The 19,533-nt window shown below is 37.9% G+C and overlaps 1 protein-coding gene across 1 annotated transcript; it reads left to right on the top strand.

Moving 5' to 3' along the window:
- Window positions 1-4,563: 4,563 nt before the first annotated feature.
- On the top strand, window positions 4,564-19,123 carry LOC5565913 (IQ domain-containing protein G). Its single transcript, XM_021842629.1, has 3 exons — window positions 4,564-4,991; window positions 18,429-18,851; window positions 18,909-19,123. The coding sequence occupies exons 1-3, from the start codon at window positions 4,623-4,625 to the stop codon at window positions 19,047-19,049; spliced, it is 933 nt and encodes a 310-aa protein (XP_021698321.1). The 5' UTR covers window positions 4,564-4,622; the 3' UTR covers window positions 19,050-19,123.
- Window positions 19,124-19,533: the final 410 nt, after the last annotated feature.

Below are 19,533 nucleotides of genomic sequence, written 5' to 3'. Positions count from 1 at the left end.
AAAGCTTAAGCTTTAGTTGGGCAGGATTCCGCTTCCTTGAAAATACGACCAGTTGAGTTTTTTGCGGAGCAAACTCGATCCCTAAATTTCTAGCCCAAGTGGATAGATTATCAAGGGTATTTTGCAATGGTCTTTGCAAGATTTCCGCTCGTGGGCCCTTCATAGAAACCACAGCATCATCTGCAAGTTGTCTTAGCGTGCATGGTTCTTCCAAACAGTTGTCAATATCTTTAACATAAAAATTATAAAGCAAGGGACTCAGACATGAGCCTTGGGGAAGGCCCATATAGCTAATTCTGGAAGTTGTCAGTTGACCGAGAGTGAAGCTCATGTGTTTTTCTGACAACAGATTGTACAAGAAATTATTCAATATTCCAGGTAAACCACTATTGTGCAGGCTTTCTGACAATATTTCTATGGAAACTGAATCAAAAGCGCCCTTAATATCCAAGAAAACCGAAGCCAATTGCTCCTTGTCCGCAAAGGCTAGTTGAATATCTGATGAAAGCAACGCTAGACAATCGTTTGTTCCTTTGCCCTTGCGAAAGCCAAATTGTGTACTGGAAAGCATGTTGTTTGATTCGACCCAGTGATCGAGTCGGGATAGGATCATTTTTTCTAACAATTTCCTTAAACATGATAACATAGCGATCGGGCGGTACGAATTATGATCAGACGCTGGTTTCCCAGGCTTTTGAATAGCTATTACTTTGACCTGTCTCCATTCAGGTGGAACAATGTTGTGCTCCATGAATAAGTTGAACAGGTCAAGCAACCGTCTTTTAGCGATATCAGGGAGATTTTTAAGAAGATTGAACTTAATCATATCGCGTCCCGGAGAGGAGTTGTTTGATGAAAGAAGAGCCATAGAAAATTCCAGCATAGTGAATGGTCTGTCCAACGCATCGTCTCTCTGGGTTTCCCAGGATGGCGGTTGAGCTGGAACTGAGTCTGGACAGACCTTTTTCGCGAAGTTGAATATCCAACGATTGGAGTATTCGTCACTCTCATTTGAGGATGAGCGGTTTCGCATGTTGCGAGCCACTCTCCAAAGCGTCGTCATTGAAGTTTCTCGTGAGAGGCCATCGATGAAACGTCGCCAATAGCTACGCTTCTTCGCTTTAATAAGATTCTTCAGTCTTTTTTCGAGCTTCGAGTACTCTAAATAAAGTTCTGAGGTACCATATCTACGAAAAGCTTTAAAGGCATTGGATTTTTCTCGATACAACTGAGTGCATTCATCATCCCAACCAGGTGTGGCTGGTCGTCTTTTGAAGGATGCACTTGGAACTCGTTGCTTTTGGGATTCTAATGCACTTTTATAAATCAATTCTGTTAGGAATCGATACTCATCCAACGGTGGGAGAGTGTTGAATGATTCGATACCAAAGGTTACCGCTGATGCAAATTTTTGCCAATCGATATTCCTAGTGAGGTCAAAAGGAACCTGAATTGACTGTTCTGACCTTTCAAAATTATTTCTGATAGAAGTTATTATGGGCAAGTGATCACTACCATGGGGGTCATCGATCACCTTCCACATGCAATCGAATGATAGTGAACTTGATCCCAAAGACAGGTCAAGACGGCTTTCTTTGCCGTCGGATGAAATACGTGTCACTTCACCTGTGTTCAAAATGTTCAAGTTGAAATCGTCGCATAAGTCATAGAAAATAGCCGCTCTATAATCGTCATAAGATTCGCCCCATCCAGTACCATGTGAGTTCATATCACCCAGTATTAAAACTGGAGATGAGAGCATGGAGACTGCATTCCAGAGATGACGGCGGTTTATTGAAACTCTTGGAGGAATATAAACAGAAGCTACGCAAAGGTCTTTACCTTTTACGCTTATTTGGCAAGCAACGATTTCTATGCCTGGATGAGTCGGGATGGGGATTCTGTAGAATGAGTGGCACTTTTTGATCCCTAAAAGCACACCCCCGTAATTATCATCTCGATCCTGGCGTATAATGTTAAAATCGTAGAAGTTAAGATCATCTTCAGAAGAAAGCCATGTTTCACAGAGTGCAAATATATCACAATCGGAGTTGTGAAGCAAAAACTTAAATGTGTCTAATTTAGGTTTTAGACTATGACAGTTCCACTGTAGCACAGTGATCATATCTTGTACCTCACTCGATGAATTATCCATCGAAAGATATGATCGAAGCAAGGAGGGGCCACGAAATAGTCAATTCCCTGAGATACTCTTCTATTGCGGGGAGAAAAAGGTCGAGTATGCCTCTGAATGAGTCTGAAACTCCGAGGGCATTGCATATGCGATCCACAAGGGCCGTCAAAGTTATCAATCCTCGCTTGGCCCCGGGGGTTTTCGAGGAAGAGCGAGGGACTTCAGTAGCTTTTTTCTTGCTATCTTGTCTAGAGCTTCTTTTTGAAGTATATTTAATCGGTGGAGGCGGGGGCGGCAGATCTTTGCTGCAACACGGAACGGAAGCATCAAAGACCTGTTTCTTCGGCAATTTCAAATTTGCCCCACCTCCTTTTGAATTAGGCAAACTTTTGAGGGAAGATTTCATTACCTTTCGGCGCAGTCCCGGAGAAGATTGAGACTTTCGTTTACCGGGTGCGTGTACCTCCGAAGAATCCCCCCCATCGGTTTCGTCGTCGTTCGCTTCATCGGAAGACAACTCTTGAAAAGAGTTACCAACTGGGATGGCTGATGAAGACTCTTTTGCGGACGGATTTAAAGATTTTACCATTTCCGCGTATGTCTTCTTGGAGCGCTTCACAATTGAGCGACTCTCATTTCGAATGCGTCTTTTATAAGCCGGGCATTTCTGCAGGTCATGAAGTTCCTCGCGACAGTAGCTACATTTTTCGGCTTCCTGTGTGCAAGCATCTTCCAAGTGAGCTTGGTTGCATTTGCCACAACGGGGCTTGTTGTCGCAATAGCTAGCACTGTGGCCAAGCTGCTTGCAGTTGGTACAATTGAATACCTTCGGCACGTAAAGACGCACTGGGTAAAAAGCACTGTCAATACAAACAAATTTCGGGAGGACGGAACCGGGGAAAGTCACTCGAAACGAGGCTGACGGCGAAAACACTTTCTTATTTCCTTCCATGGAAACTGATTGTAATTGTTTACAATCCAGTATAGCCACATCAGGAATGGACCGGTTCTCAAAGACGCCTTTGCCAGTCTTAATGTCTTCGCATGTTAGACTCGCGTCGATAATTTTCCCTTCCACCTCGACTTCTCGTGCCGGCACATAGACGCAATATTCCACAGTAAAAGCCTCATGCTGAGCAATTTCATTCGCTGCTTTGTAACTAGGTGCAGTTACACGCAGCTTGGATTCTTTCACTTGGTGAATAACGGTCCCAGGATATTTACGCGTCAGCTCCCGAGAAATCGAGAGCACGTTCAAAATCTTCTTTTTGCGCCGGAAATAGACAACCCAAGGCCCAGCCGAAGACGGTTGATAGAACCGCGTTCGAGCAACGAGATCTCTAGGAGGCGTATCGCCTCCATCCGATTCATCCATGCGGAAAAAAGCTTAACCGCAACCAAATGAAGAAAAAAAAAAATAATAATAAAAAAAAAAAAAAAAAAAACAAAAACAAAAAATATATGTGTGGACTATTTTGTACACACCTCCCCTAAATGGGTAAATCAAATTCACAAAAAAAAAAAAAAAGAAAAAAAAATAACCAATCAGTGGGCTATTTTGTACCCAACTCCCCTATACGGGCAAAATTGCACCGGGAGAGAGACAGAGGAGAAGCGAAAAACAACCTTGAACTCCACACTGTTGTTCGGAGATGCGAAAGCAATTCAATAGATAATGTATACTTATCCGTTCTACAGCAGGAGAACGTCCACGCGCCGTAGGTAGTAGACCGACCGGGTCGGCCTTCTGCCTTGTTGTTGTTCTCGGTGCGGGAGAAAAATCAATCACCGATAATTGATGATGGGCGATGATTTTATTGCGGTGGAACGATACTAGTTTCACTAGTTCGCTTCCTTCGCAAAGCGCAATCGTCTAAGCACTCACTTTGCACAAAACTGAAACTTGTTTAACTCACTAATTAAACCAAAAACCCACGCGGGCGGTGGGGAAAAAGGCCTAAATGAACTCTGCAAAAAGTGCCGTACGATGAGACCGGGATCCTGTCGACCGACTCGTTCAAGCGCTAAGCAAGGAATGCGCGGAAGGACTGATAAGCCGTCGGTCGCGAGGGCTAAATGGATAGAGTGTAATTCAATGGCCACGTAGAGTTGCGGCCGGGCTCTGATCTGGGCTTATGGGGAATGCCATGCTTTCCGTTCCCGCTGTGATGGTAGGAAGCCGCGGTAGATATGAGCAAATGTAGCATACCGTATGTAGTCGGCTGATTCCAAGCCTCTACTTTACAGAAGCTATTCCGAGTTAAATGTTTCTTTGTACAGCATGCGCGATATCTTATCGAGGTTAATTCCTTTTTGGTGGAGATGTTTCTGCTCGCGAGTCAAAGGCAAAAAGCCGCCCAACGTTGAACACGCGGTCGTTGAAAATCGGTGGGAAAATCACGAAAAATAAACTTAGCAGGCAAGGGTTTTACTCCTGGTTTAAAAAAAGAATCTCATTTCCGGTTGTCAATGTTCCTTGCTAGCCGGAATGGACATCTTGGAACGAGACGAGCAGATCGGTATTTGCCAATTATTGCACAATGCTCTGGGGAAACTGAAGCTCATCTATCTGAATCCGGTCAACGATGACCTTTTGGATCCAACGGGAGCGTATTCCATCGGAGATCTATTGAGGCAGAATATTTCGCATTTGGAACATTTCTACCAGGCAGTTGACGAGATAGATTCAACGGAGAAGAGATTTTTGAGGGAGAGCATCACCAATTCTCAGGATGACAATGGGGAGAACCAGTTCAGCCAATGGCAGTTCACCAAACAGTGCATGGAAATCAAAAAGTTGGAGACAAATTTGGCGGATATGGAGAAGATTTTCGAAAACCTCCATCAGGAACGACATGTAAGTGAATATAGAATTGTAAGACTGCTCCCCCCCAACTTGTCACGTTTTTGTATGTATTTCTTCTTCTTTCTGGCGTATCGTCTAAATTGGAATTGAGCCTGCTTCTTTTTTATAATTTCTTCATTAACATCATTTCAAACATTAGATTCATCTCTTACATCTAGGTGTTAAGTGTTGGGCAGCACTATCATTCTCATTTGGTATAACCGAACAAAGCTATTAATAGCATTTTGTTAATGACATACATATTTGCACATTTGCAAATCATATACTGATAGTTATGGGCACTAGTATTAATTAGGTAATACGAAATCAAGTAATATCTTCGTAGATCTTTATAGAATATCGTCAATGCTAGTTAGAGAGTTATCGAACAGTTGAACATGAAATAACTGCATCTGCAGCACAAAGGACCGTCGTGGTAGCTGTATGAAAATTTTATGACAACATATTACATTTTGTTTACCACAATTCTGTAACGTACAGTTGACTCTACACGACTCCATGAGTTTATATTAGAGAAACAATCGATTAATGGAACAGAAATCCTTAAGGAAGCTAATTCAAAGGACCATCATAGTAATCATGATACAGTGGTCTTCCGGTTTTCGGCAACAAAGTTGAAATTTTAAGTTGCAAACAATAGAACGGTGCCAAAATCAGAGCCTATACTTTATTTTGTTTTTCGAAAAATTTGTTTTGAAAATATCATTGGAGCCCCATACTTGGAAGACAAATACGTATGGAGTGACATTAACTTCTAAGCTGCTTCACTTCCAACGTTGATAAGAACATTTAATTCACACAACATTCCCAATTACAATCAAACTTCCTTGAGTCGATATCTGAAGGGACCATCGACTCATGGAAATATCAAGTCATGGAACAGAAATTCTTCGAAAGCTGATTGAAGGGACCATCATAGTGACCATGAAATTCTGTTTTTAGTATGGTTCCATAGTCGATATCGAGTCATTGAACATCGACTCATGGAAGTTTCAATGTACAAAAAATACCTAATGTTATATACACTGAATTTGTATCCAGTCGCATCACTAACTTCTGAATCCTCGACCATTACTCTTTCCTTTATCCAACTCCTTGACATCTATGAGGGCGTCTGTGAGTCGCTGGCCTCTTTTCAAGTAGGTGTCATACCATCATCATCCTTTTCTTTCCTCGTAACGGAGATGATAGGCGTGGCCGGCAATGGAAATTTTCATATCTTTCCATATCTAATTGCCCGAAAAACACACATGTTATAATTGAGGTACAATAACTCTTATATAACCAGATTGGGCCACATAAGAGTTATTCTGCCTCAATTATAGTATCTGTGCTACTAGGGTGGAAAAAGAGTGGTAAAGATAATAACATGACAATATTTAGTATGCAATCTACGAGTTACTCCGTTAATACGCAACGCCACGCAACATAATTGGAATATTGTTCATTATCCTTATGGAACCATATAATGGCCATATTTTGAAGTGGACCAGATTTTTGAAGGGTTCGGCTATGGTATAAGATAATGTTGATTGTGACATACATTTCACATACTTTTAATTGCTCAAATTGTAAGCTGTATATAACTCTGCCATATTCGATATTTTGTATCTCTATATCGAGCAAGTGAACCATAGTAATAGTTAGTTTTCACCTCGATGGTCCCTTGGTTCGCAGTTGCATTGAGTTGACTGTGTATACAGTGCCCGTTCGATTTTGGCAATATGTCAAAAAAATATTCATGTTGTCTAAATCAAACCGTGCCAATGTCGAACGGTTGTTTTTGCTTAAGATTCCATCACCGTAATAATGATTATGAAGTAAATTTACCTAATTGAACCTCTTTTTGAGGCGTGGTTCTATCCCGTTAGGTCGAATGTAGCTAGGCTGAAGGCCATTAGGCCGAAAGGGTCGTTAGGTCGAAAATGGATCGTAAGGTAGAATAGGCAATTAACAGGGATAGGTCAGGATAACATAAATCACCTAGAAGCTGCCGGATGAGTTTTCAGGTCAAATGGATTGTTAGTTGTTAGATCAGGATAATTTGCATTACCTAGAAGCTCACAATAACCGCTGTGAAATATAACTATAGTCGCATCTCCACATCTCGATATCGAAGATAAGGAGAGATCTAGACAAAGAACAATTTTATATTGAATACTAGATTGAAAAACACTACGTTACCAAGAAAATAATAAACAATCAGCCGTCACTGCGCGCTCTTAATTAGTTTTGAACCCCAAAAATTTGGTCTAGTAACCTTTGATATTGGTCATATCGAAATACAGAGAGGATAGTAATCAACAGGATCAGATCAAAAAACGGAGATATCGAGATAAAGAGGATATCGACATTTGGAGAGAGAAATGGTATGCAGAATGAAGGGGCCTAAAAATTATCGACATAGGAAGAGATATCGAGATATAGAGCATCGAGATGTGGAGAGTCGACTTTAGAAAGAACAGCCTAAAAGTAAGGAAGAAACACTGATGATTGAGTTAGCTATTTGAAATACTCGTAAATGATCAAATATTATTTCGGCGTAACGACCCTTTTAGCCTAACGACCCTTTGGACCTCACCACCATTTCGGTCTAACGGCATTCGGCCTAATGACCTGCACCCGTTTTTACTTAAGCTTCCATCACCGCAATGGGGCTATAGGCCTATTCACATGACGTCTCAAATCAGCTGATCGGGAAGCACTTTGACATTTCTTCTATGAATATGACAGGCCCGTGTTAGCACCGGTCCCCCACCGATGTAAACAAATGCATAGACGGATTTGTCACATGAAAAAGCCTATGCACTGTTTTGATTTTGCAAGTGATTTTGACGTTTACTGGCCTTGTTGTTTACAAATTTCATGAAGGAGGAAAAGAGAGAGACAGACTTTTGTGCAGAGCCCCATAATGACCATGAAATAAATTCACCTATTTTAAACATGGTAAGCCTCAAAAATACTCAAAGAAACATTGAGATTACCAAGATTAGTAATTGGAGGTGTCCGGCCCTTTGGCCTAATGCCGTTTGGCCGAACGCCATTTGGCCGAATGTTATTTGGCAGAACGGGTCGTTTGGCCGAACCACGAACAAAACAAATTTTTTTTACGCTGATTTGTAGGATTCATAAGTGTGGGCCAATAACTGATCAGCTTATCAATTTGTTGATCTTTATGATATGGCGGGACGTCAGACGTCAAGTTTGTCGCTCTATAAGTGCTACAAGAGAATAATTAAAACGATCCGTTCATTCAAGACGAAGTTGTGGACTCGCGTCAACACTCTAAGCTGATGGTTAGTTCGTTTCTGGGTTACCAACGATGTGCTAGGGTCTGAAGCGTTTTTTTTTTTGGTAAATTTCATCAGAATTTTTTTTCTTCTAAACAAATTTGATCTATTTGATTGAATCAAATGGATGCCTCAGAAGGACGAATAAGTCGTTAACCATTTCAGTAACTGTCAAAAGCTGACTACAAACGCGATGCGAAAACCTATGCTGGCAGCTATTACGCTAGCAGAGAAGTGAATAATTGCTTACATTTACGATGCTCTTCTTTCAGCATTGACTTTTTCTTGAACTAACACTAAAGAGCTGTATATTAATGATGATCTATCCTTCTTTAAAAATAAATTGAACTTCATTATACATTGCATTATGCTAACTGTAGTTGACTATTGTTTTCAATTTCGGCCAAACGACCCTTTCGGTCAAATGGCATTCAGCCAAATGACCCGGAACCGCAATTGAACATGATCTTTATTTTGTATATGCACAAATCGAATGGTTTTGTTGCTAAAATCAAACGGGCACTGTACCATTTTTATATAAGCCATGTAGAAAAAATAATCGTATGAGTGATCTCTATTGAAGAATTGTAAAATTCCATGTAATTTTATCAGAATACACAAGTATGTTTTTTTTATTTGAAACGTTTTCACAAAAAAAAAAAAAATTCTGGCTTGAATTGATGATATTTTAGTCTGATGGATAATTAATCGTCAAATTTGACAACATTTGCTCTTCAAAATTATGACAACCTGAAGTCGCATTAGAATTTACGTAAAAAGTTGTTTACTTGTGTGAATTACATCATATTCGCAAAACACGGCTAATGAAATCGTTTGAATAATGATTTCCTAGCATAAAACTCTATTTTCTGAGTTCATCAATGCATTTTGTTCGGTTCCGTTTACACGTACAAAGTTTGTCGAATCAATTCGTAGCAGCTGTCAAATCAACTTTGTTATTATAAATTTAATTGCATAAGATTTCAGATTAATTCGCAATAAAATTCATACTCTCGCATTGTATGCCCAGACAACCAGAAGTCACATAGCAGTGTATGAACAAAGTCGTTTATTTGTACAAATCGCACCACTCTCACTCTACAAGGTGAATGAAATCGTTTGATCGATGAATTTCCTCGCATGAAACGCTATTTTATGACTCTTATCAATGTTCGAATCATCTGAGCAGAATCTCAATAGAGCAACTTAAATGTAGATGGAGTACCGTGTACCTTTTAATTCCGCTCCTAAATGCTTATCTGTGACAGATACGCGTATTTCGACTACCACTTGCAGTCTTCTTCAGTGTCAGTTACTCGTATCCACTGTTTCGCTATTTTATGAGTTTATATGTGCATTTTGTTTCGTTCCGTACAAAATAAGTTGGATCAATCCGTAGCAGCTGTCAAATCAATTTTGTTATCATAAATTAAGTCGCATAAGAGTACAGAATAATTTGCAAGAAAATATATGCAGTCGTATTTTTTTTGTCATATAAAACATACACATATATCGTCTCCACTCCACTTTTGTGTGTATAAGGCCTTTTCGCGACATCTTATATGTGAAACTTTGCACATATAAACATCGCATAACGCAGAAGGTGATTTCATTATAGAGGGATTCCACGGAGGCATGCAAGTCGATTCTGATCGACCATTTCAAAAATATCTGAAACTTTGCACAGTTTTTCAGTTCCATCTAAATCGTCATTTTCCGATATCAAATCTTCAAGTTGAGTCACGACTAACTTTTCAAAAGGGTGTATGTGAAAATGGTTCAAAAATATTCAAAAAGCTGCACAGCAAAAACGGTTCGTTCGATTGTTAGACAACTAAAGAAACAAAGTTAGACAACTAAATAAAGATTCCAAAAGAAAAAATACACACAAAATTTTTTGTTAAGGGTACCACATGAGGTTATCAAGTTGTTTTCATGATATTTTATTTAATTATTCATAACTATTATAGCATCTATTAGAAAGTTAGACGCGATCCAGTGTTGTGATCTAAAGTCTTGATAGTGTCATATTTTTTATTGTACGTAACTGAAGAAAAATTCTCTCAATAGTGTTGAAACCTTTTGATAAAAGAAACCTATAAGAAATCTAATATTGAAGACAAAAGCTACAAAAAAAGGTTTCTATACAGGTATACGACTAGTTTACCTGCAAAAAGTTTACCTCGTAGAGAACAAGGCGGGTCTATACCCAGGTGATCTAGTATACGTAAAGCAGGTCGGTTTTCTCGGCGCTGGTTTTCTCCACAAAGTTAAAATCTGATTACACCTGGGTATAGACCCGCCTTGGTAGAGAATAGACTTTGTTAATCATATTTGGGAGAAAGCGAGTAGCTTCAACAACATCAAAAACATGATAGGTACATACCATGAACATACTCACGAAAAAGCTAAAAATATACTACCACTATGGTTATAAAAGATTTAATTGTAAAATTTTTCTTCAGTCAAGCAAACGACACCAAACTAGTCAGTAAAAACTTAAAAGTGATTTTGTTTATTAACATCTAACGAGCAACATGAGTAGTCGCTTTCTCAACTGTTGCAGGCCGTTTGCAGAAAAAAAAGTGTTCGAAAGAGCTACGAAATCTCACCGAAAGCACCATAGATAAACTGAAAGCGGTTGGTTATGCTCCAATGTCTACATTGAATACAAATTTACGCATTTGTACGTCCTGCCGTTTAAACGTTGACAAACGGGCAATCTGTACATCATCGGTGGATCAGGTTGCAGGAAGTTCGAAAACAACAACAACTGAGGAATTACTAGATGCACCGACAACAACTGAGGAGTTACCAGAAGTACCAAGTGCAGATAGTCTTGCCACGGTACCATCAGCGACATCTGTTTCAACAAATCAATCAGAAGATGAGTGCATCCAGAAGGTCAACATCGAACGCTTCAACGAAGGGATAGCTGGAATAAAAGTGACTCCGATTAAATGGACGAAGATGGGTTACGTCAATTATCCCGAGAAAAAATACCGTGAAATCAACGAAGCTGTACGAAGAAACCTCTTCAAATTAGGACCTGAGGATGTGGAAAATACAGACTACGATGAGGTAATAATGAATATGAAGGAAAGGTTCTCGAATCTAGCCACGACAAGGAAAGAAAAATTATTGATTTTGTCGATGCTGCCAAGCTCGTGGTCTATTCAAGACGCCATTGATGAGTTCAAAACCAATAGAAATACAGCAAAAGAGGCAAAACAATTCAAAAATAACTGTCTTGCAACCAAAAATGCTAGGTCGAGTACTTCATTAACAGATAAGACAAAAGAAAAAATAATTCAATATTTTGAAGACGATGAAGTAAGTAGAGCTATGCCTGGCCAAAAAGATTATGAATCTGTAAAAAAAGATGGAAAGCGTCAAGCAATCCAAAAACGATTAATGATGACTACTTTGAAAGAAGCGTATACACGCTTCAAGGAAATTAACGAAAATATTAAGGTAGGTTTTTCCTCATTTGCAAGCCTTCGTCCAAGGCAATGCAAGCTTCTATCCAATTCAGGAACACATAATGTTTGTGTGTGCACAACACACGAAAATATTAACCTAATCTTACATAGTTTGAAAAGAATCAATTTATCAAAGGATATTAAAATGTTAACTGGTAGTCTTTTGTGTGAAAATACAACATCAAATTGCTATCTACGATCTTGTTCGGATTGTCCAGATTCTTCATCATTGGAAAATACTTTATTCGCTGAGTTTGAAGAAAATTATATTGATCAGTTATCATTTGAGCAATGGGTGACCACGGATAGGTGTGACCTAGAAACTATTGTAAAACCTGTAGATGAGTTTGTGTCATTTTTTTGCTTGAAATTAGAAAGTTTAATTCCTCACGACTTTATTAAAACAGAGCAATCCCGCTTTTTAAAAAATACGAAAAATACATTACAAGATGGTGAATTTTGAGTCATTTGTGATTTTTCTGAAAACTATAGCTTTGTATTGCAAGATGAAGTGCAGTCCCATCACTGGAACGTACAACAAGCTACAATTCATCCATTCGTTATTTATTTGAATGGAAGTACGCAAATTGAACATTTTAGTTTTATTGTAATTTCCGAAGATTTAAGACACGACTCAGTATCTGTAAATTTGTTCATTGCCAAAATGATTAACTTTTTACGCGTTGATAAGGATAAAGAAATCAGAAAGATATATTTCATGTCTGATGGAGCAGCATCGCAGTAAAAAAACCGTAAGAATTTTTCGAGCCTATGTCAATTTAAATCAAAGTACGGAATTGATGCAGAATGGCATTTCTTTGCTACGTCACATGGCAAAGGTCCTTGTGATGCTATTGGAGGAACCATAAAGCGCATAGCCACAAGAGCAAGTTTAGCCAAAGAACGTGAGCATCCAATTAAAACTGCAAAAGAACTATTTGATTGGGCGAATCGCAGAAAAGAAGAAGATTTAACAAAATTATCATTTTGTTTTACTACTACTGAAGAGTACGAATTAACGGCATCAAAGCTCAGCGAGCAATATAATAACGCGAAAACGATCCAAGGAACCCAAAAATTTCACTGTTTCATTCCATTGTCAGAAAATAAAATTAAAGCAAAACTATACTCGAACTGTACTGATAATTATGCAAAAGTGTTCGATATTGTTAAAAAATTGAATAACAATAAATAAATAAATAAGTATTAATAAATTGTTTTCATGATCTCATAACGCATACCCAAATCCAAAACTTTTAAAGTTAATATATAACATTTAGAAACTCATCGATCATACTCTAAAAAAAATATCCTGGTAAAAAAAAAAAATTATTTTCGTGTAATCTGTTAATTCATTTTAATTTATACATATATACATATACATATAATATTTATACATATACATAATATTTATACATATAATATACATAATACTAATGAATACATGAAAACGACTTGTTTAATTCACGCAAGGCCCTTAACAATAAAATCAGCAACAAACTGCGGTTCCCGTAATAATTTACACCGAAAAAAAATTTTTTTTTCTACTAAATGTGAAAATTGTGACATGTTTGAAATGTCATAACTTTTTTGTTTATTGGTTTACCATCACCAAATTTTTATGGTAGATAGCTAATATAATGGACCGTTTTCCCTCAAAAAATTACGTTGGTATTCCGATAGGGTTTTGAGATATTTGAGTTTTTGTGTCAAAAATTATGTTTTTTAATGCAAAAAAAAATTTTTTTTACTGTGTGTATTTTTTTTGGAATCTTTATTTAGTTGTCTAACTTTGTTTCTTTAGTTGTCTAACAATCGAACGAACCGTTTTTGCTGTGCAGCTTTTTGAATATTTTTGAACCATTTTCACATACACCCTTTCGAAAAGTTAGTCGTGACTCAACTTGAAGATTTGATATCGGAAAATGACGATTTAGATGGAACTGGAAAACTGTGCAAAGTTTCAGCTCAATAGAAAAAAATGAATTAAAATATTTACCAAATTTTGGTGTTGTTGCTTGGAATCACTCTATACGTACATTCTGGTTGTCTGGGTTATGAGCACAGTCCGACCCTTGAATCTGCAATGTGGGTTAGCATATGCGAAAGGCCATTGGAGCCAACAGAATGCGTGCACCGGGTTTCGGATATGACTAGGTGATGTTATGTTATCTACTATGGTGTTGTAGTACTATAAAATATCTCACTCTATGGGAATTCTGGTCTTGATATCATTTTTTAAATTTAATAAATAGCATAAAATGCTGATGCTAAACGCAAAGCAGTTTCACGAAGCTTTGATACACTCAGTATTAGGGCTAAGTAGCCCGTCATTCATTTTGGCAGCAATGATGACTTTTCAGCTTGCATTTCAAAGTGATAAAACTCAGTCTTGATAGTTTATATTGACTTGAAAAAGTATCACTGTACGCGCCAACATGCATAAAGTATGCTGATACTTTTTCAGCTGTGTCAGTGCAAATCCAACTGATTTTCTTTGATTCGAAATCGTGAGATGAATTAGCAACAATCATCAACGACTCGTACAAATTTCAATGACGGCCTACTTTGCCTTAAACAACAGTTGCTTAACTACTCATTTCGTACATAAGTGGATGAGTTTCATTTAACATATTTCATTATACTATTTTAATTTCTAAAAAAAATTTAGATTCAATGTATTGTTTTCATTTGTCTCTTGATTTTTCAATTGATGTAGCTTACATATTTATTTGTATGTGTCCAAAATACTATATCAACATGAAATTTCTTTCTTCGTAGGTGTATTTTAGCACCAATAGAATAGAATCAATAGAATTGTTTGACCTATCAATTCGTTACATTTTGCAGCATTTTTAGTATTATTGTGTCAAGTCTATTCCATTTACCTTACTCCCAAGCCAATCTTATTTTTCCTCTCCCATGGTTTTTGCGTGGCCAGCATAGAATATTTAGCTATTACCCCTGCTATCATCGGCATTATATTTACTTGCGCTCTTATTGACCCACCAAACGCTGCAAAATGAAAATGAATATGTGTGTCGCAAGTAGAATGGTGAGCACGTAAGCCTTTCGTGTGAACGCAATTACTTAAATTCTCTGTGCAAATTCCATGAAAAATCATCAGCTGCGCTTCGTTTTGGGGACTGAATAACATTGCATCGATGTAGCTGTTATATCGCTGTGAAGTGTCGTGATATGTGCTAAAAATTTCCGAAAATAGAAAACATCACAAAGTTTAATCCATCGGAGCCATATTGATTGACACTCGTAGCAAAAACGAAATTCTAGCGGTGTGATCTGTATTGGTGCTAAATCCCACCTCGGGATGCAGTGACGGCTGTGGATCAAAAAATCCGTATGAATGACCTGATTGTTAATGGAGTACCTTTTACGCCTGGTGAAGATCTCTACGAATATTTTGGAATTTAGTGCCGACCCTTGGGATATGCGGAGAACGACTCGTCGTTGGTAGACATCAGAAGGCTTTCAAAAGGAACCCCTAAGGTTGGATCTACCAGTTTGCTATTGATCCAATTCGCCATCACGATCCAGAGAAACGATTTTTTTTGCAAACTATCTGAAATCTCGTAATCTCTCGCTCTCACTAATCGGATTCTCTGATAATCAACGCATTTTCATCAATGAAAATCTTGGAGTCGCAACCAGGGGACTACGTACGAAGGCCTTGGCGATGAAGAAGAGTGGACAACTCAACTATCCGGTGTGTTCACAAGAGATGGTGTAGTCTATGTGGTTGGACATGATCGTGCTGTATCTGTAATCTGAACGTGAGCTAGAAGACATTGGACAAGCTTAACATATCCCTACATGATATTGTTTACATCTATGTTTCCTTTCCTGTGTATCCTATGACTCCCCTCCTAAAAGTCGAATGTTGTTCCTGCTGTTGCTGTTGAAGGTGAACATTGGACGACCGGATGAATGGCTGGAACTGATGCTGCTGCAGTTTGCTAAATTTATTTAGTTTTTTGCGTCACTAGAGTGAATTTATATAGAGTAAAGTGGGGCAAAAGTTCGAGTGGGGCAAGAGTTTCGTTTCAATATTTCTAACTCAAACAAAACTTATAAATGTTATGGTGGTTCGAATACTATTCAAGTAAGAGACTTTCACTCCAAATATTTTTAAAATCGATTCAGATTTAGAAAAGTTATGGCTATTTGTTGTTTTTCGACGTAAATATAGTAATATTTGGTCAAACTTTTGTTACATGAAAAAAATTAAGATAAACTCATTTTCAATATTTTATGTACGACGTTTCTGGGCCTTAGAAATAAGGAAGCTTTGAGATGTATTAGTTATACAAAATGCTTAGAACAAATTTTTGGCTTATAGTGGCGCAAAAGTTCGAACCAGCGGGGCAAAAGTTCGACCCATGTATAAACTCACGGAAAAATTTTTTGATTGCCTAAAATCCATATCGTATATTCAAACTTTGCCAAGTTTGCCTGATCATGCGAAAAATATCACCGAAATTTTACATTTTCACTTAGTTTAGCGAAAAACTGCTATTTTTGGGTATATAACAATTAATTCTGTTATGGGCATTTTTTTATGAAAATTAAGTGTGTATTTTGCGGCAAACATAAGTTTACGACTGGTATAAAGTATGCTTGTCATGAAACTATCAATATTTGGGTTTTTGCCAGCGAACTTTTGCCCCACACTAGATTCGAACTCTGGCCCCACCGGTGGGGCAAAAGCTCGTTAAAGACAACCCATTTTTAAACTTTTAGAACTAAAAGTGGGTAAATATTTTGACACAAGTTTGTTCAGCAAAATTTTAGCCAATATGTTGAAGGTTCACTGTATGGTATTTATTTTGTTTCAACTGCTATGAACCGATGCACGAGTTCATCAATTTGACGTTTGAGCTGTGCCGAATTCACTGGTTTCCATGGTCATATAAATAACACGGTACCGCTCAAACGTCAACGAGTGAACTCGTGCATTGGTCCATTGTTTGTCTGAAACCTTTGATGATACCACTAAGGTCGAACTTTTGCCCCACCTTACTCTAAATGGTTGCTTCAGTTCATTTGATTTTCTTAACTTTTAGTATAGTGTTCAATTATTATTTCCTCAGTCAGTGCATTTGTGCTCGCAAGATGTCTGAGTTCGATGAATTGCGTCAAAAGCTTGTGACAGCGAGGGTCGATATTGTAGAGTAAGGTGGGGCAAAAGTTCGACCTTAGTGGTATAATCAAAGTTTCCAGGAAAATAATAGCAGATGAAACAAAACAAATACCATACAGCGAACCTTCATCATATTGGCTATAACTTTGCTGAACAAACTTGTGTCAAAATATTTACCCATTTTTAGTTATAACAGTTTCAAAATTGATTGTCTTATTCGAACTTTTGCCCCACCGGTGGGGCAAAAGTTCGAATCTAGTGTGGGGCAAAAGTTCGTTGGCTAAAACACAAAATATCAATACTTTTATGCCAAGCATACTTTTTACCAGCCGTAAACTTATGTTTGCCGAAAAATACACACTAAATTTTCATCAAAAAATGCCCAAAACAGGGTTAATTGTAATACACCCAAAAAATAGCAGTTTTTCGCAAAACTAAGAGAAATGTAAAACTTTTGTGACATTTTTCGCACGATCAGGCAAATTTCGCTAAATTTGAAGATAATATGTAGATTTCAGGAAATTCGAAAAATTTTCCGTGGGTTTATACATGGGTCGAACTTTTGCCCCGCAGATTCGAACTTTTGCCCCGCTATGGGCCAAAAATTGATTCCAACTATTTATGGAAAAACTAATCCACGTCAAAGCATCCTTATGATAGGCCTAGAAACGCCCTTACATAAAATTTTGAAAAATATTTTATCTTCATTTGATTCCATGCATCGAAAGTTTGACCAAGTATTACAATATTTACGTCGAAAAACAACAAATAGCCATAACTTTTCCAAATCTCAATCGATTTTTATGATATTTGGAGTGAAAGTCTCTTACTTGAATAGCATTCGAACCACCATGACATTTCTAAGTTTTGATTTGATTTGAGCTAGAAATCTTAAAAAGAAACTTTTACCCCACTCGAACTTTTGCCCCACTTTACTCTATGTGTGACATAATCCAGGCTGAATGAAAAAAAATTGACAACAGTACAACATTGATGGATATTACATTATTAGACATGATAGAGCTGGTAAGATTGGAGGAGGAATCCTTATATATGTCAAAAAAGTATTAAATTCGATTTTGTAGCTAAATCTGACAACCAGTCAAGCACTCCACACACTGAATACTTAGCAATTGAGATTTTCATTGATAATCAAAATATACTTTTTACTTGTTTCTATAATCCACTAAAATATCCACTAAAAACAGACTGTGTTCAAAGCGTTGACAACATTCAACAAAACTTCGGATTTAAATACGAAAATACTTTATTTTTAGGAGACTTTAATACGAATTTGCTTGATCACAATTCACATAAAACGTCCAAACTATTGTCAGTTTTATCTTCATTCAAAATACATAGTTTAGGGAATGAACCAACATTTTTCCATACTTCGTTCACGAATTCTTTCATTTATAATTCTTATTTCGTGGAGTGTTTCCATATGTTAATCTACAATCTCATCCAAAATAACGACACCATGCTCAATCATTTATAGGAACGCAAACAACTGGAAATAGCCTGTAACCGTTTCGTTACAAAGTGGGAACAAATACGACGTGAACAGTTGGACCAAACGCTCACCATCCGTGCTGAAGAATTTTGCAGGGACATTGCTCTCCGAGAAACGGAAGTCGAATCTGGATTACGAGCAGCCCATCGAATAAACGATTTCTACGATTGGCAACTGGCCAAGGTGGAAACGGACATTAGCGATTGGATGGATCGGTTCGATCGCGAAAAGGAACAGGTGGATTTCCGTAGTCAGAGGGCTCGGGCTCAGATCCGGCGATGGAACGAAATGAAGAAAGAGATTGAAAGTATGAGTGAGGAGATTACGAAGTTGGAACAACAGGAAATGGAATATGTTAAGGATGCTGAACATAAAAGGATGTGCCAGAAGTATGCGGTCAAGCTACAGGTATGATTGTTCTTAGTAAATTGAAATGCTTATGAAACTATTCCGATCGATTTGCAGGCATGGTGGCGAGGTGTGATGGTTCGTAAGGGATTCGGTCCATTTGGAAAAGGTAAGAAGAAGAAATCCAAAGGTAAGAAAAAAGCAACTAAAACTTCGAAAACGAGATCCAAAACGCCAACTAAAAAGGTTAATAAATAGCGCAGTTTATATTAGGAATTATCGTTTGTGAAGATTTAGAACGAACAAATAAAACAAATTTCCAATTCAAACAATTCAGCATAAAACAATCATTCACGGTGATGAAAAATGCTAGCGATAAGTTTACAACGCCAATAAAAGTACGACATTTCGATAAATTGTTTATCGCACCTCTGGATTGCCACTAAAGAGCTGTATGTAGCTGCTTCGATACCAACAAAAAAATAATATTCCCCATTTCATAGTGCCCATGCGCGTTGAAACAACTGTCAGTTCCAGCAGCAGCCTTAAGAGTGCAAAAAACCTTCCCCGGCTGCAGCAGCCCAGATAAATTGATCAATAAATAAAATAAATGAAAATAAATAAACATTCCCACGCCACTGTCCGACCGATCTGTTGCGACTGGAACGTTTGGTCCCCTTCGCAGTTCCTTACTCATTCCACAGATTAGACCACGCGTGGTATTTTTTGCTGTGATACACTG

This window comes from Aedes aegypti, chromosome 2 (genome assembly GCF_002204515.2).
Source record: "Aedes aegypti strain LVP_AGWG chromosome 2, AaegL5.0 Primary Assembly, whole genome shotgun sequence".
Lineage (NCBI taxonomy): Eukaryota > Metazoa > Arthropoda > Insecta > Diptera > Culicidae > Aedes > Aedes aegypti.
The sequence above is the reverse complement of the archived record's forward strand: the minus strand, read 5'-3'. Positions and strand labels throughout refer to the sequence as shown.

Bases quoted from the DNA above. Each gene is read 5' to 3' on its own strand.
- LOC5565913 (XM_021842629.1), top strand. From the start codon at position 4,623: ATGGACATCTTGGAACGAGACGAGCAGATCGGTATTTGCCAATTATTG. The intron at 4,992-18,428 runs GTAAGTGAATAT...AATCATTTATAG, and splicing joins ACCTCCATCAGGAACGACAT to GAACGCAAACAACTGGAAAT. The intron at 18,852-18,908 runs GTATGATTGTTC...ATCGATTTGCAG, and splicing joins AGTATGCGGTCAAGCTACAG to GCATGGTGGCGAGGTGTGAT.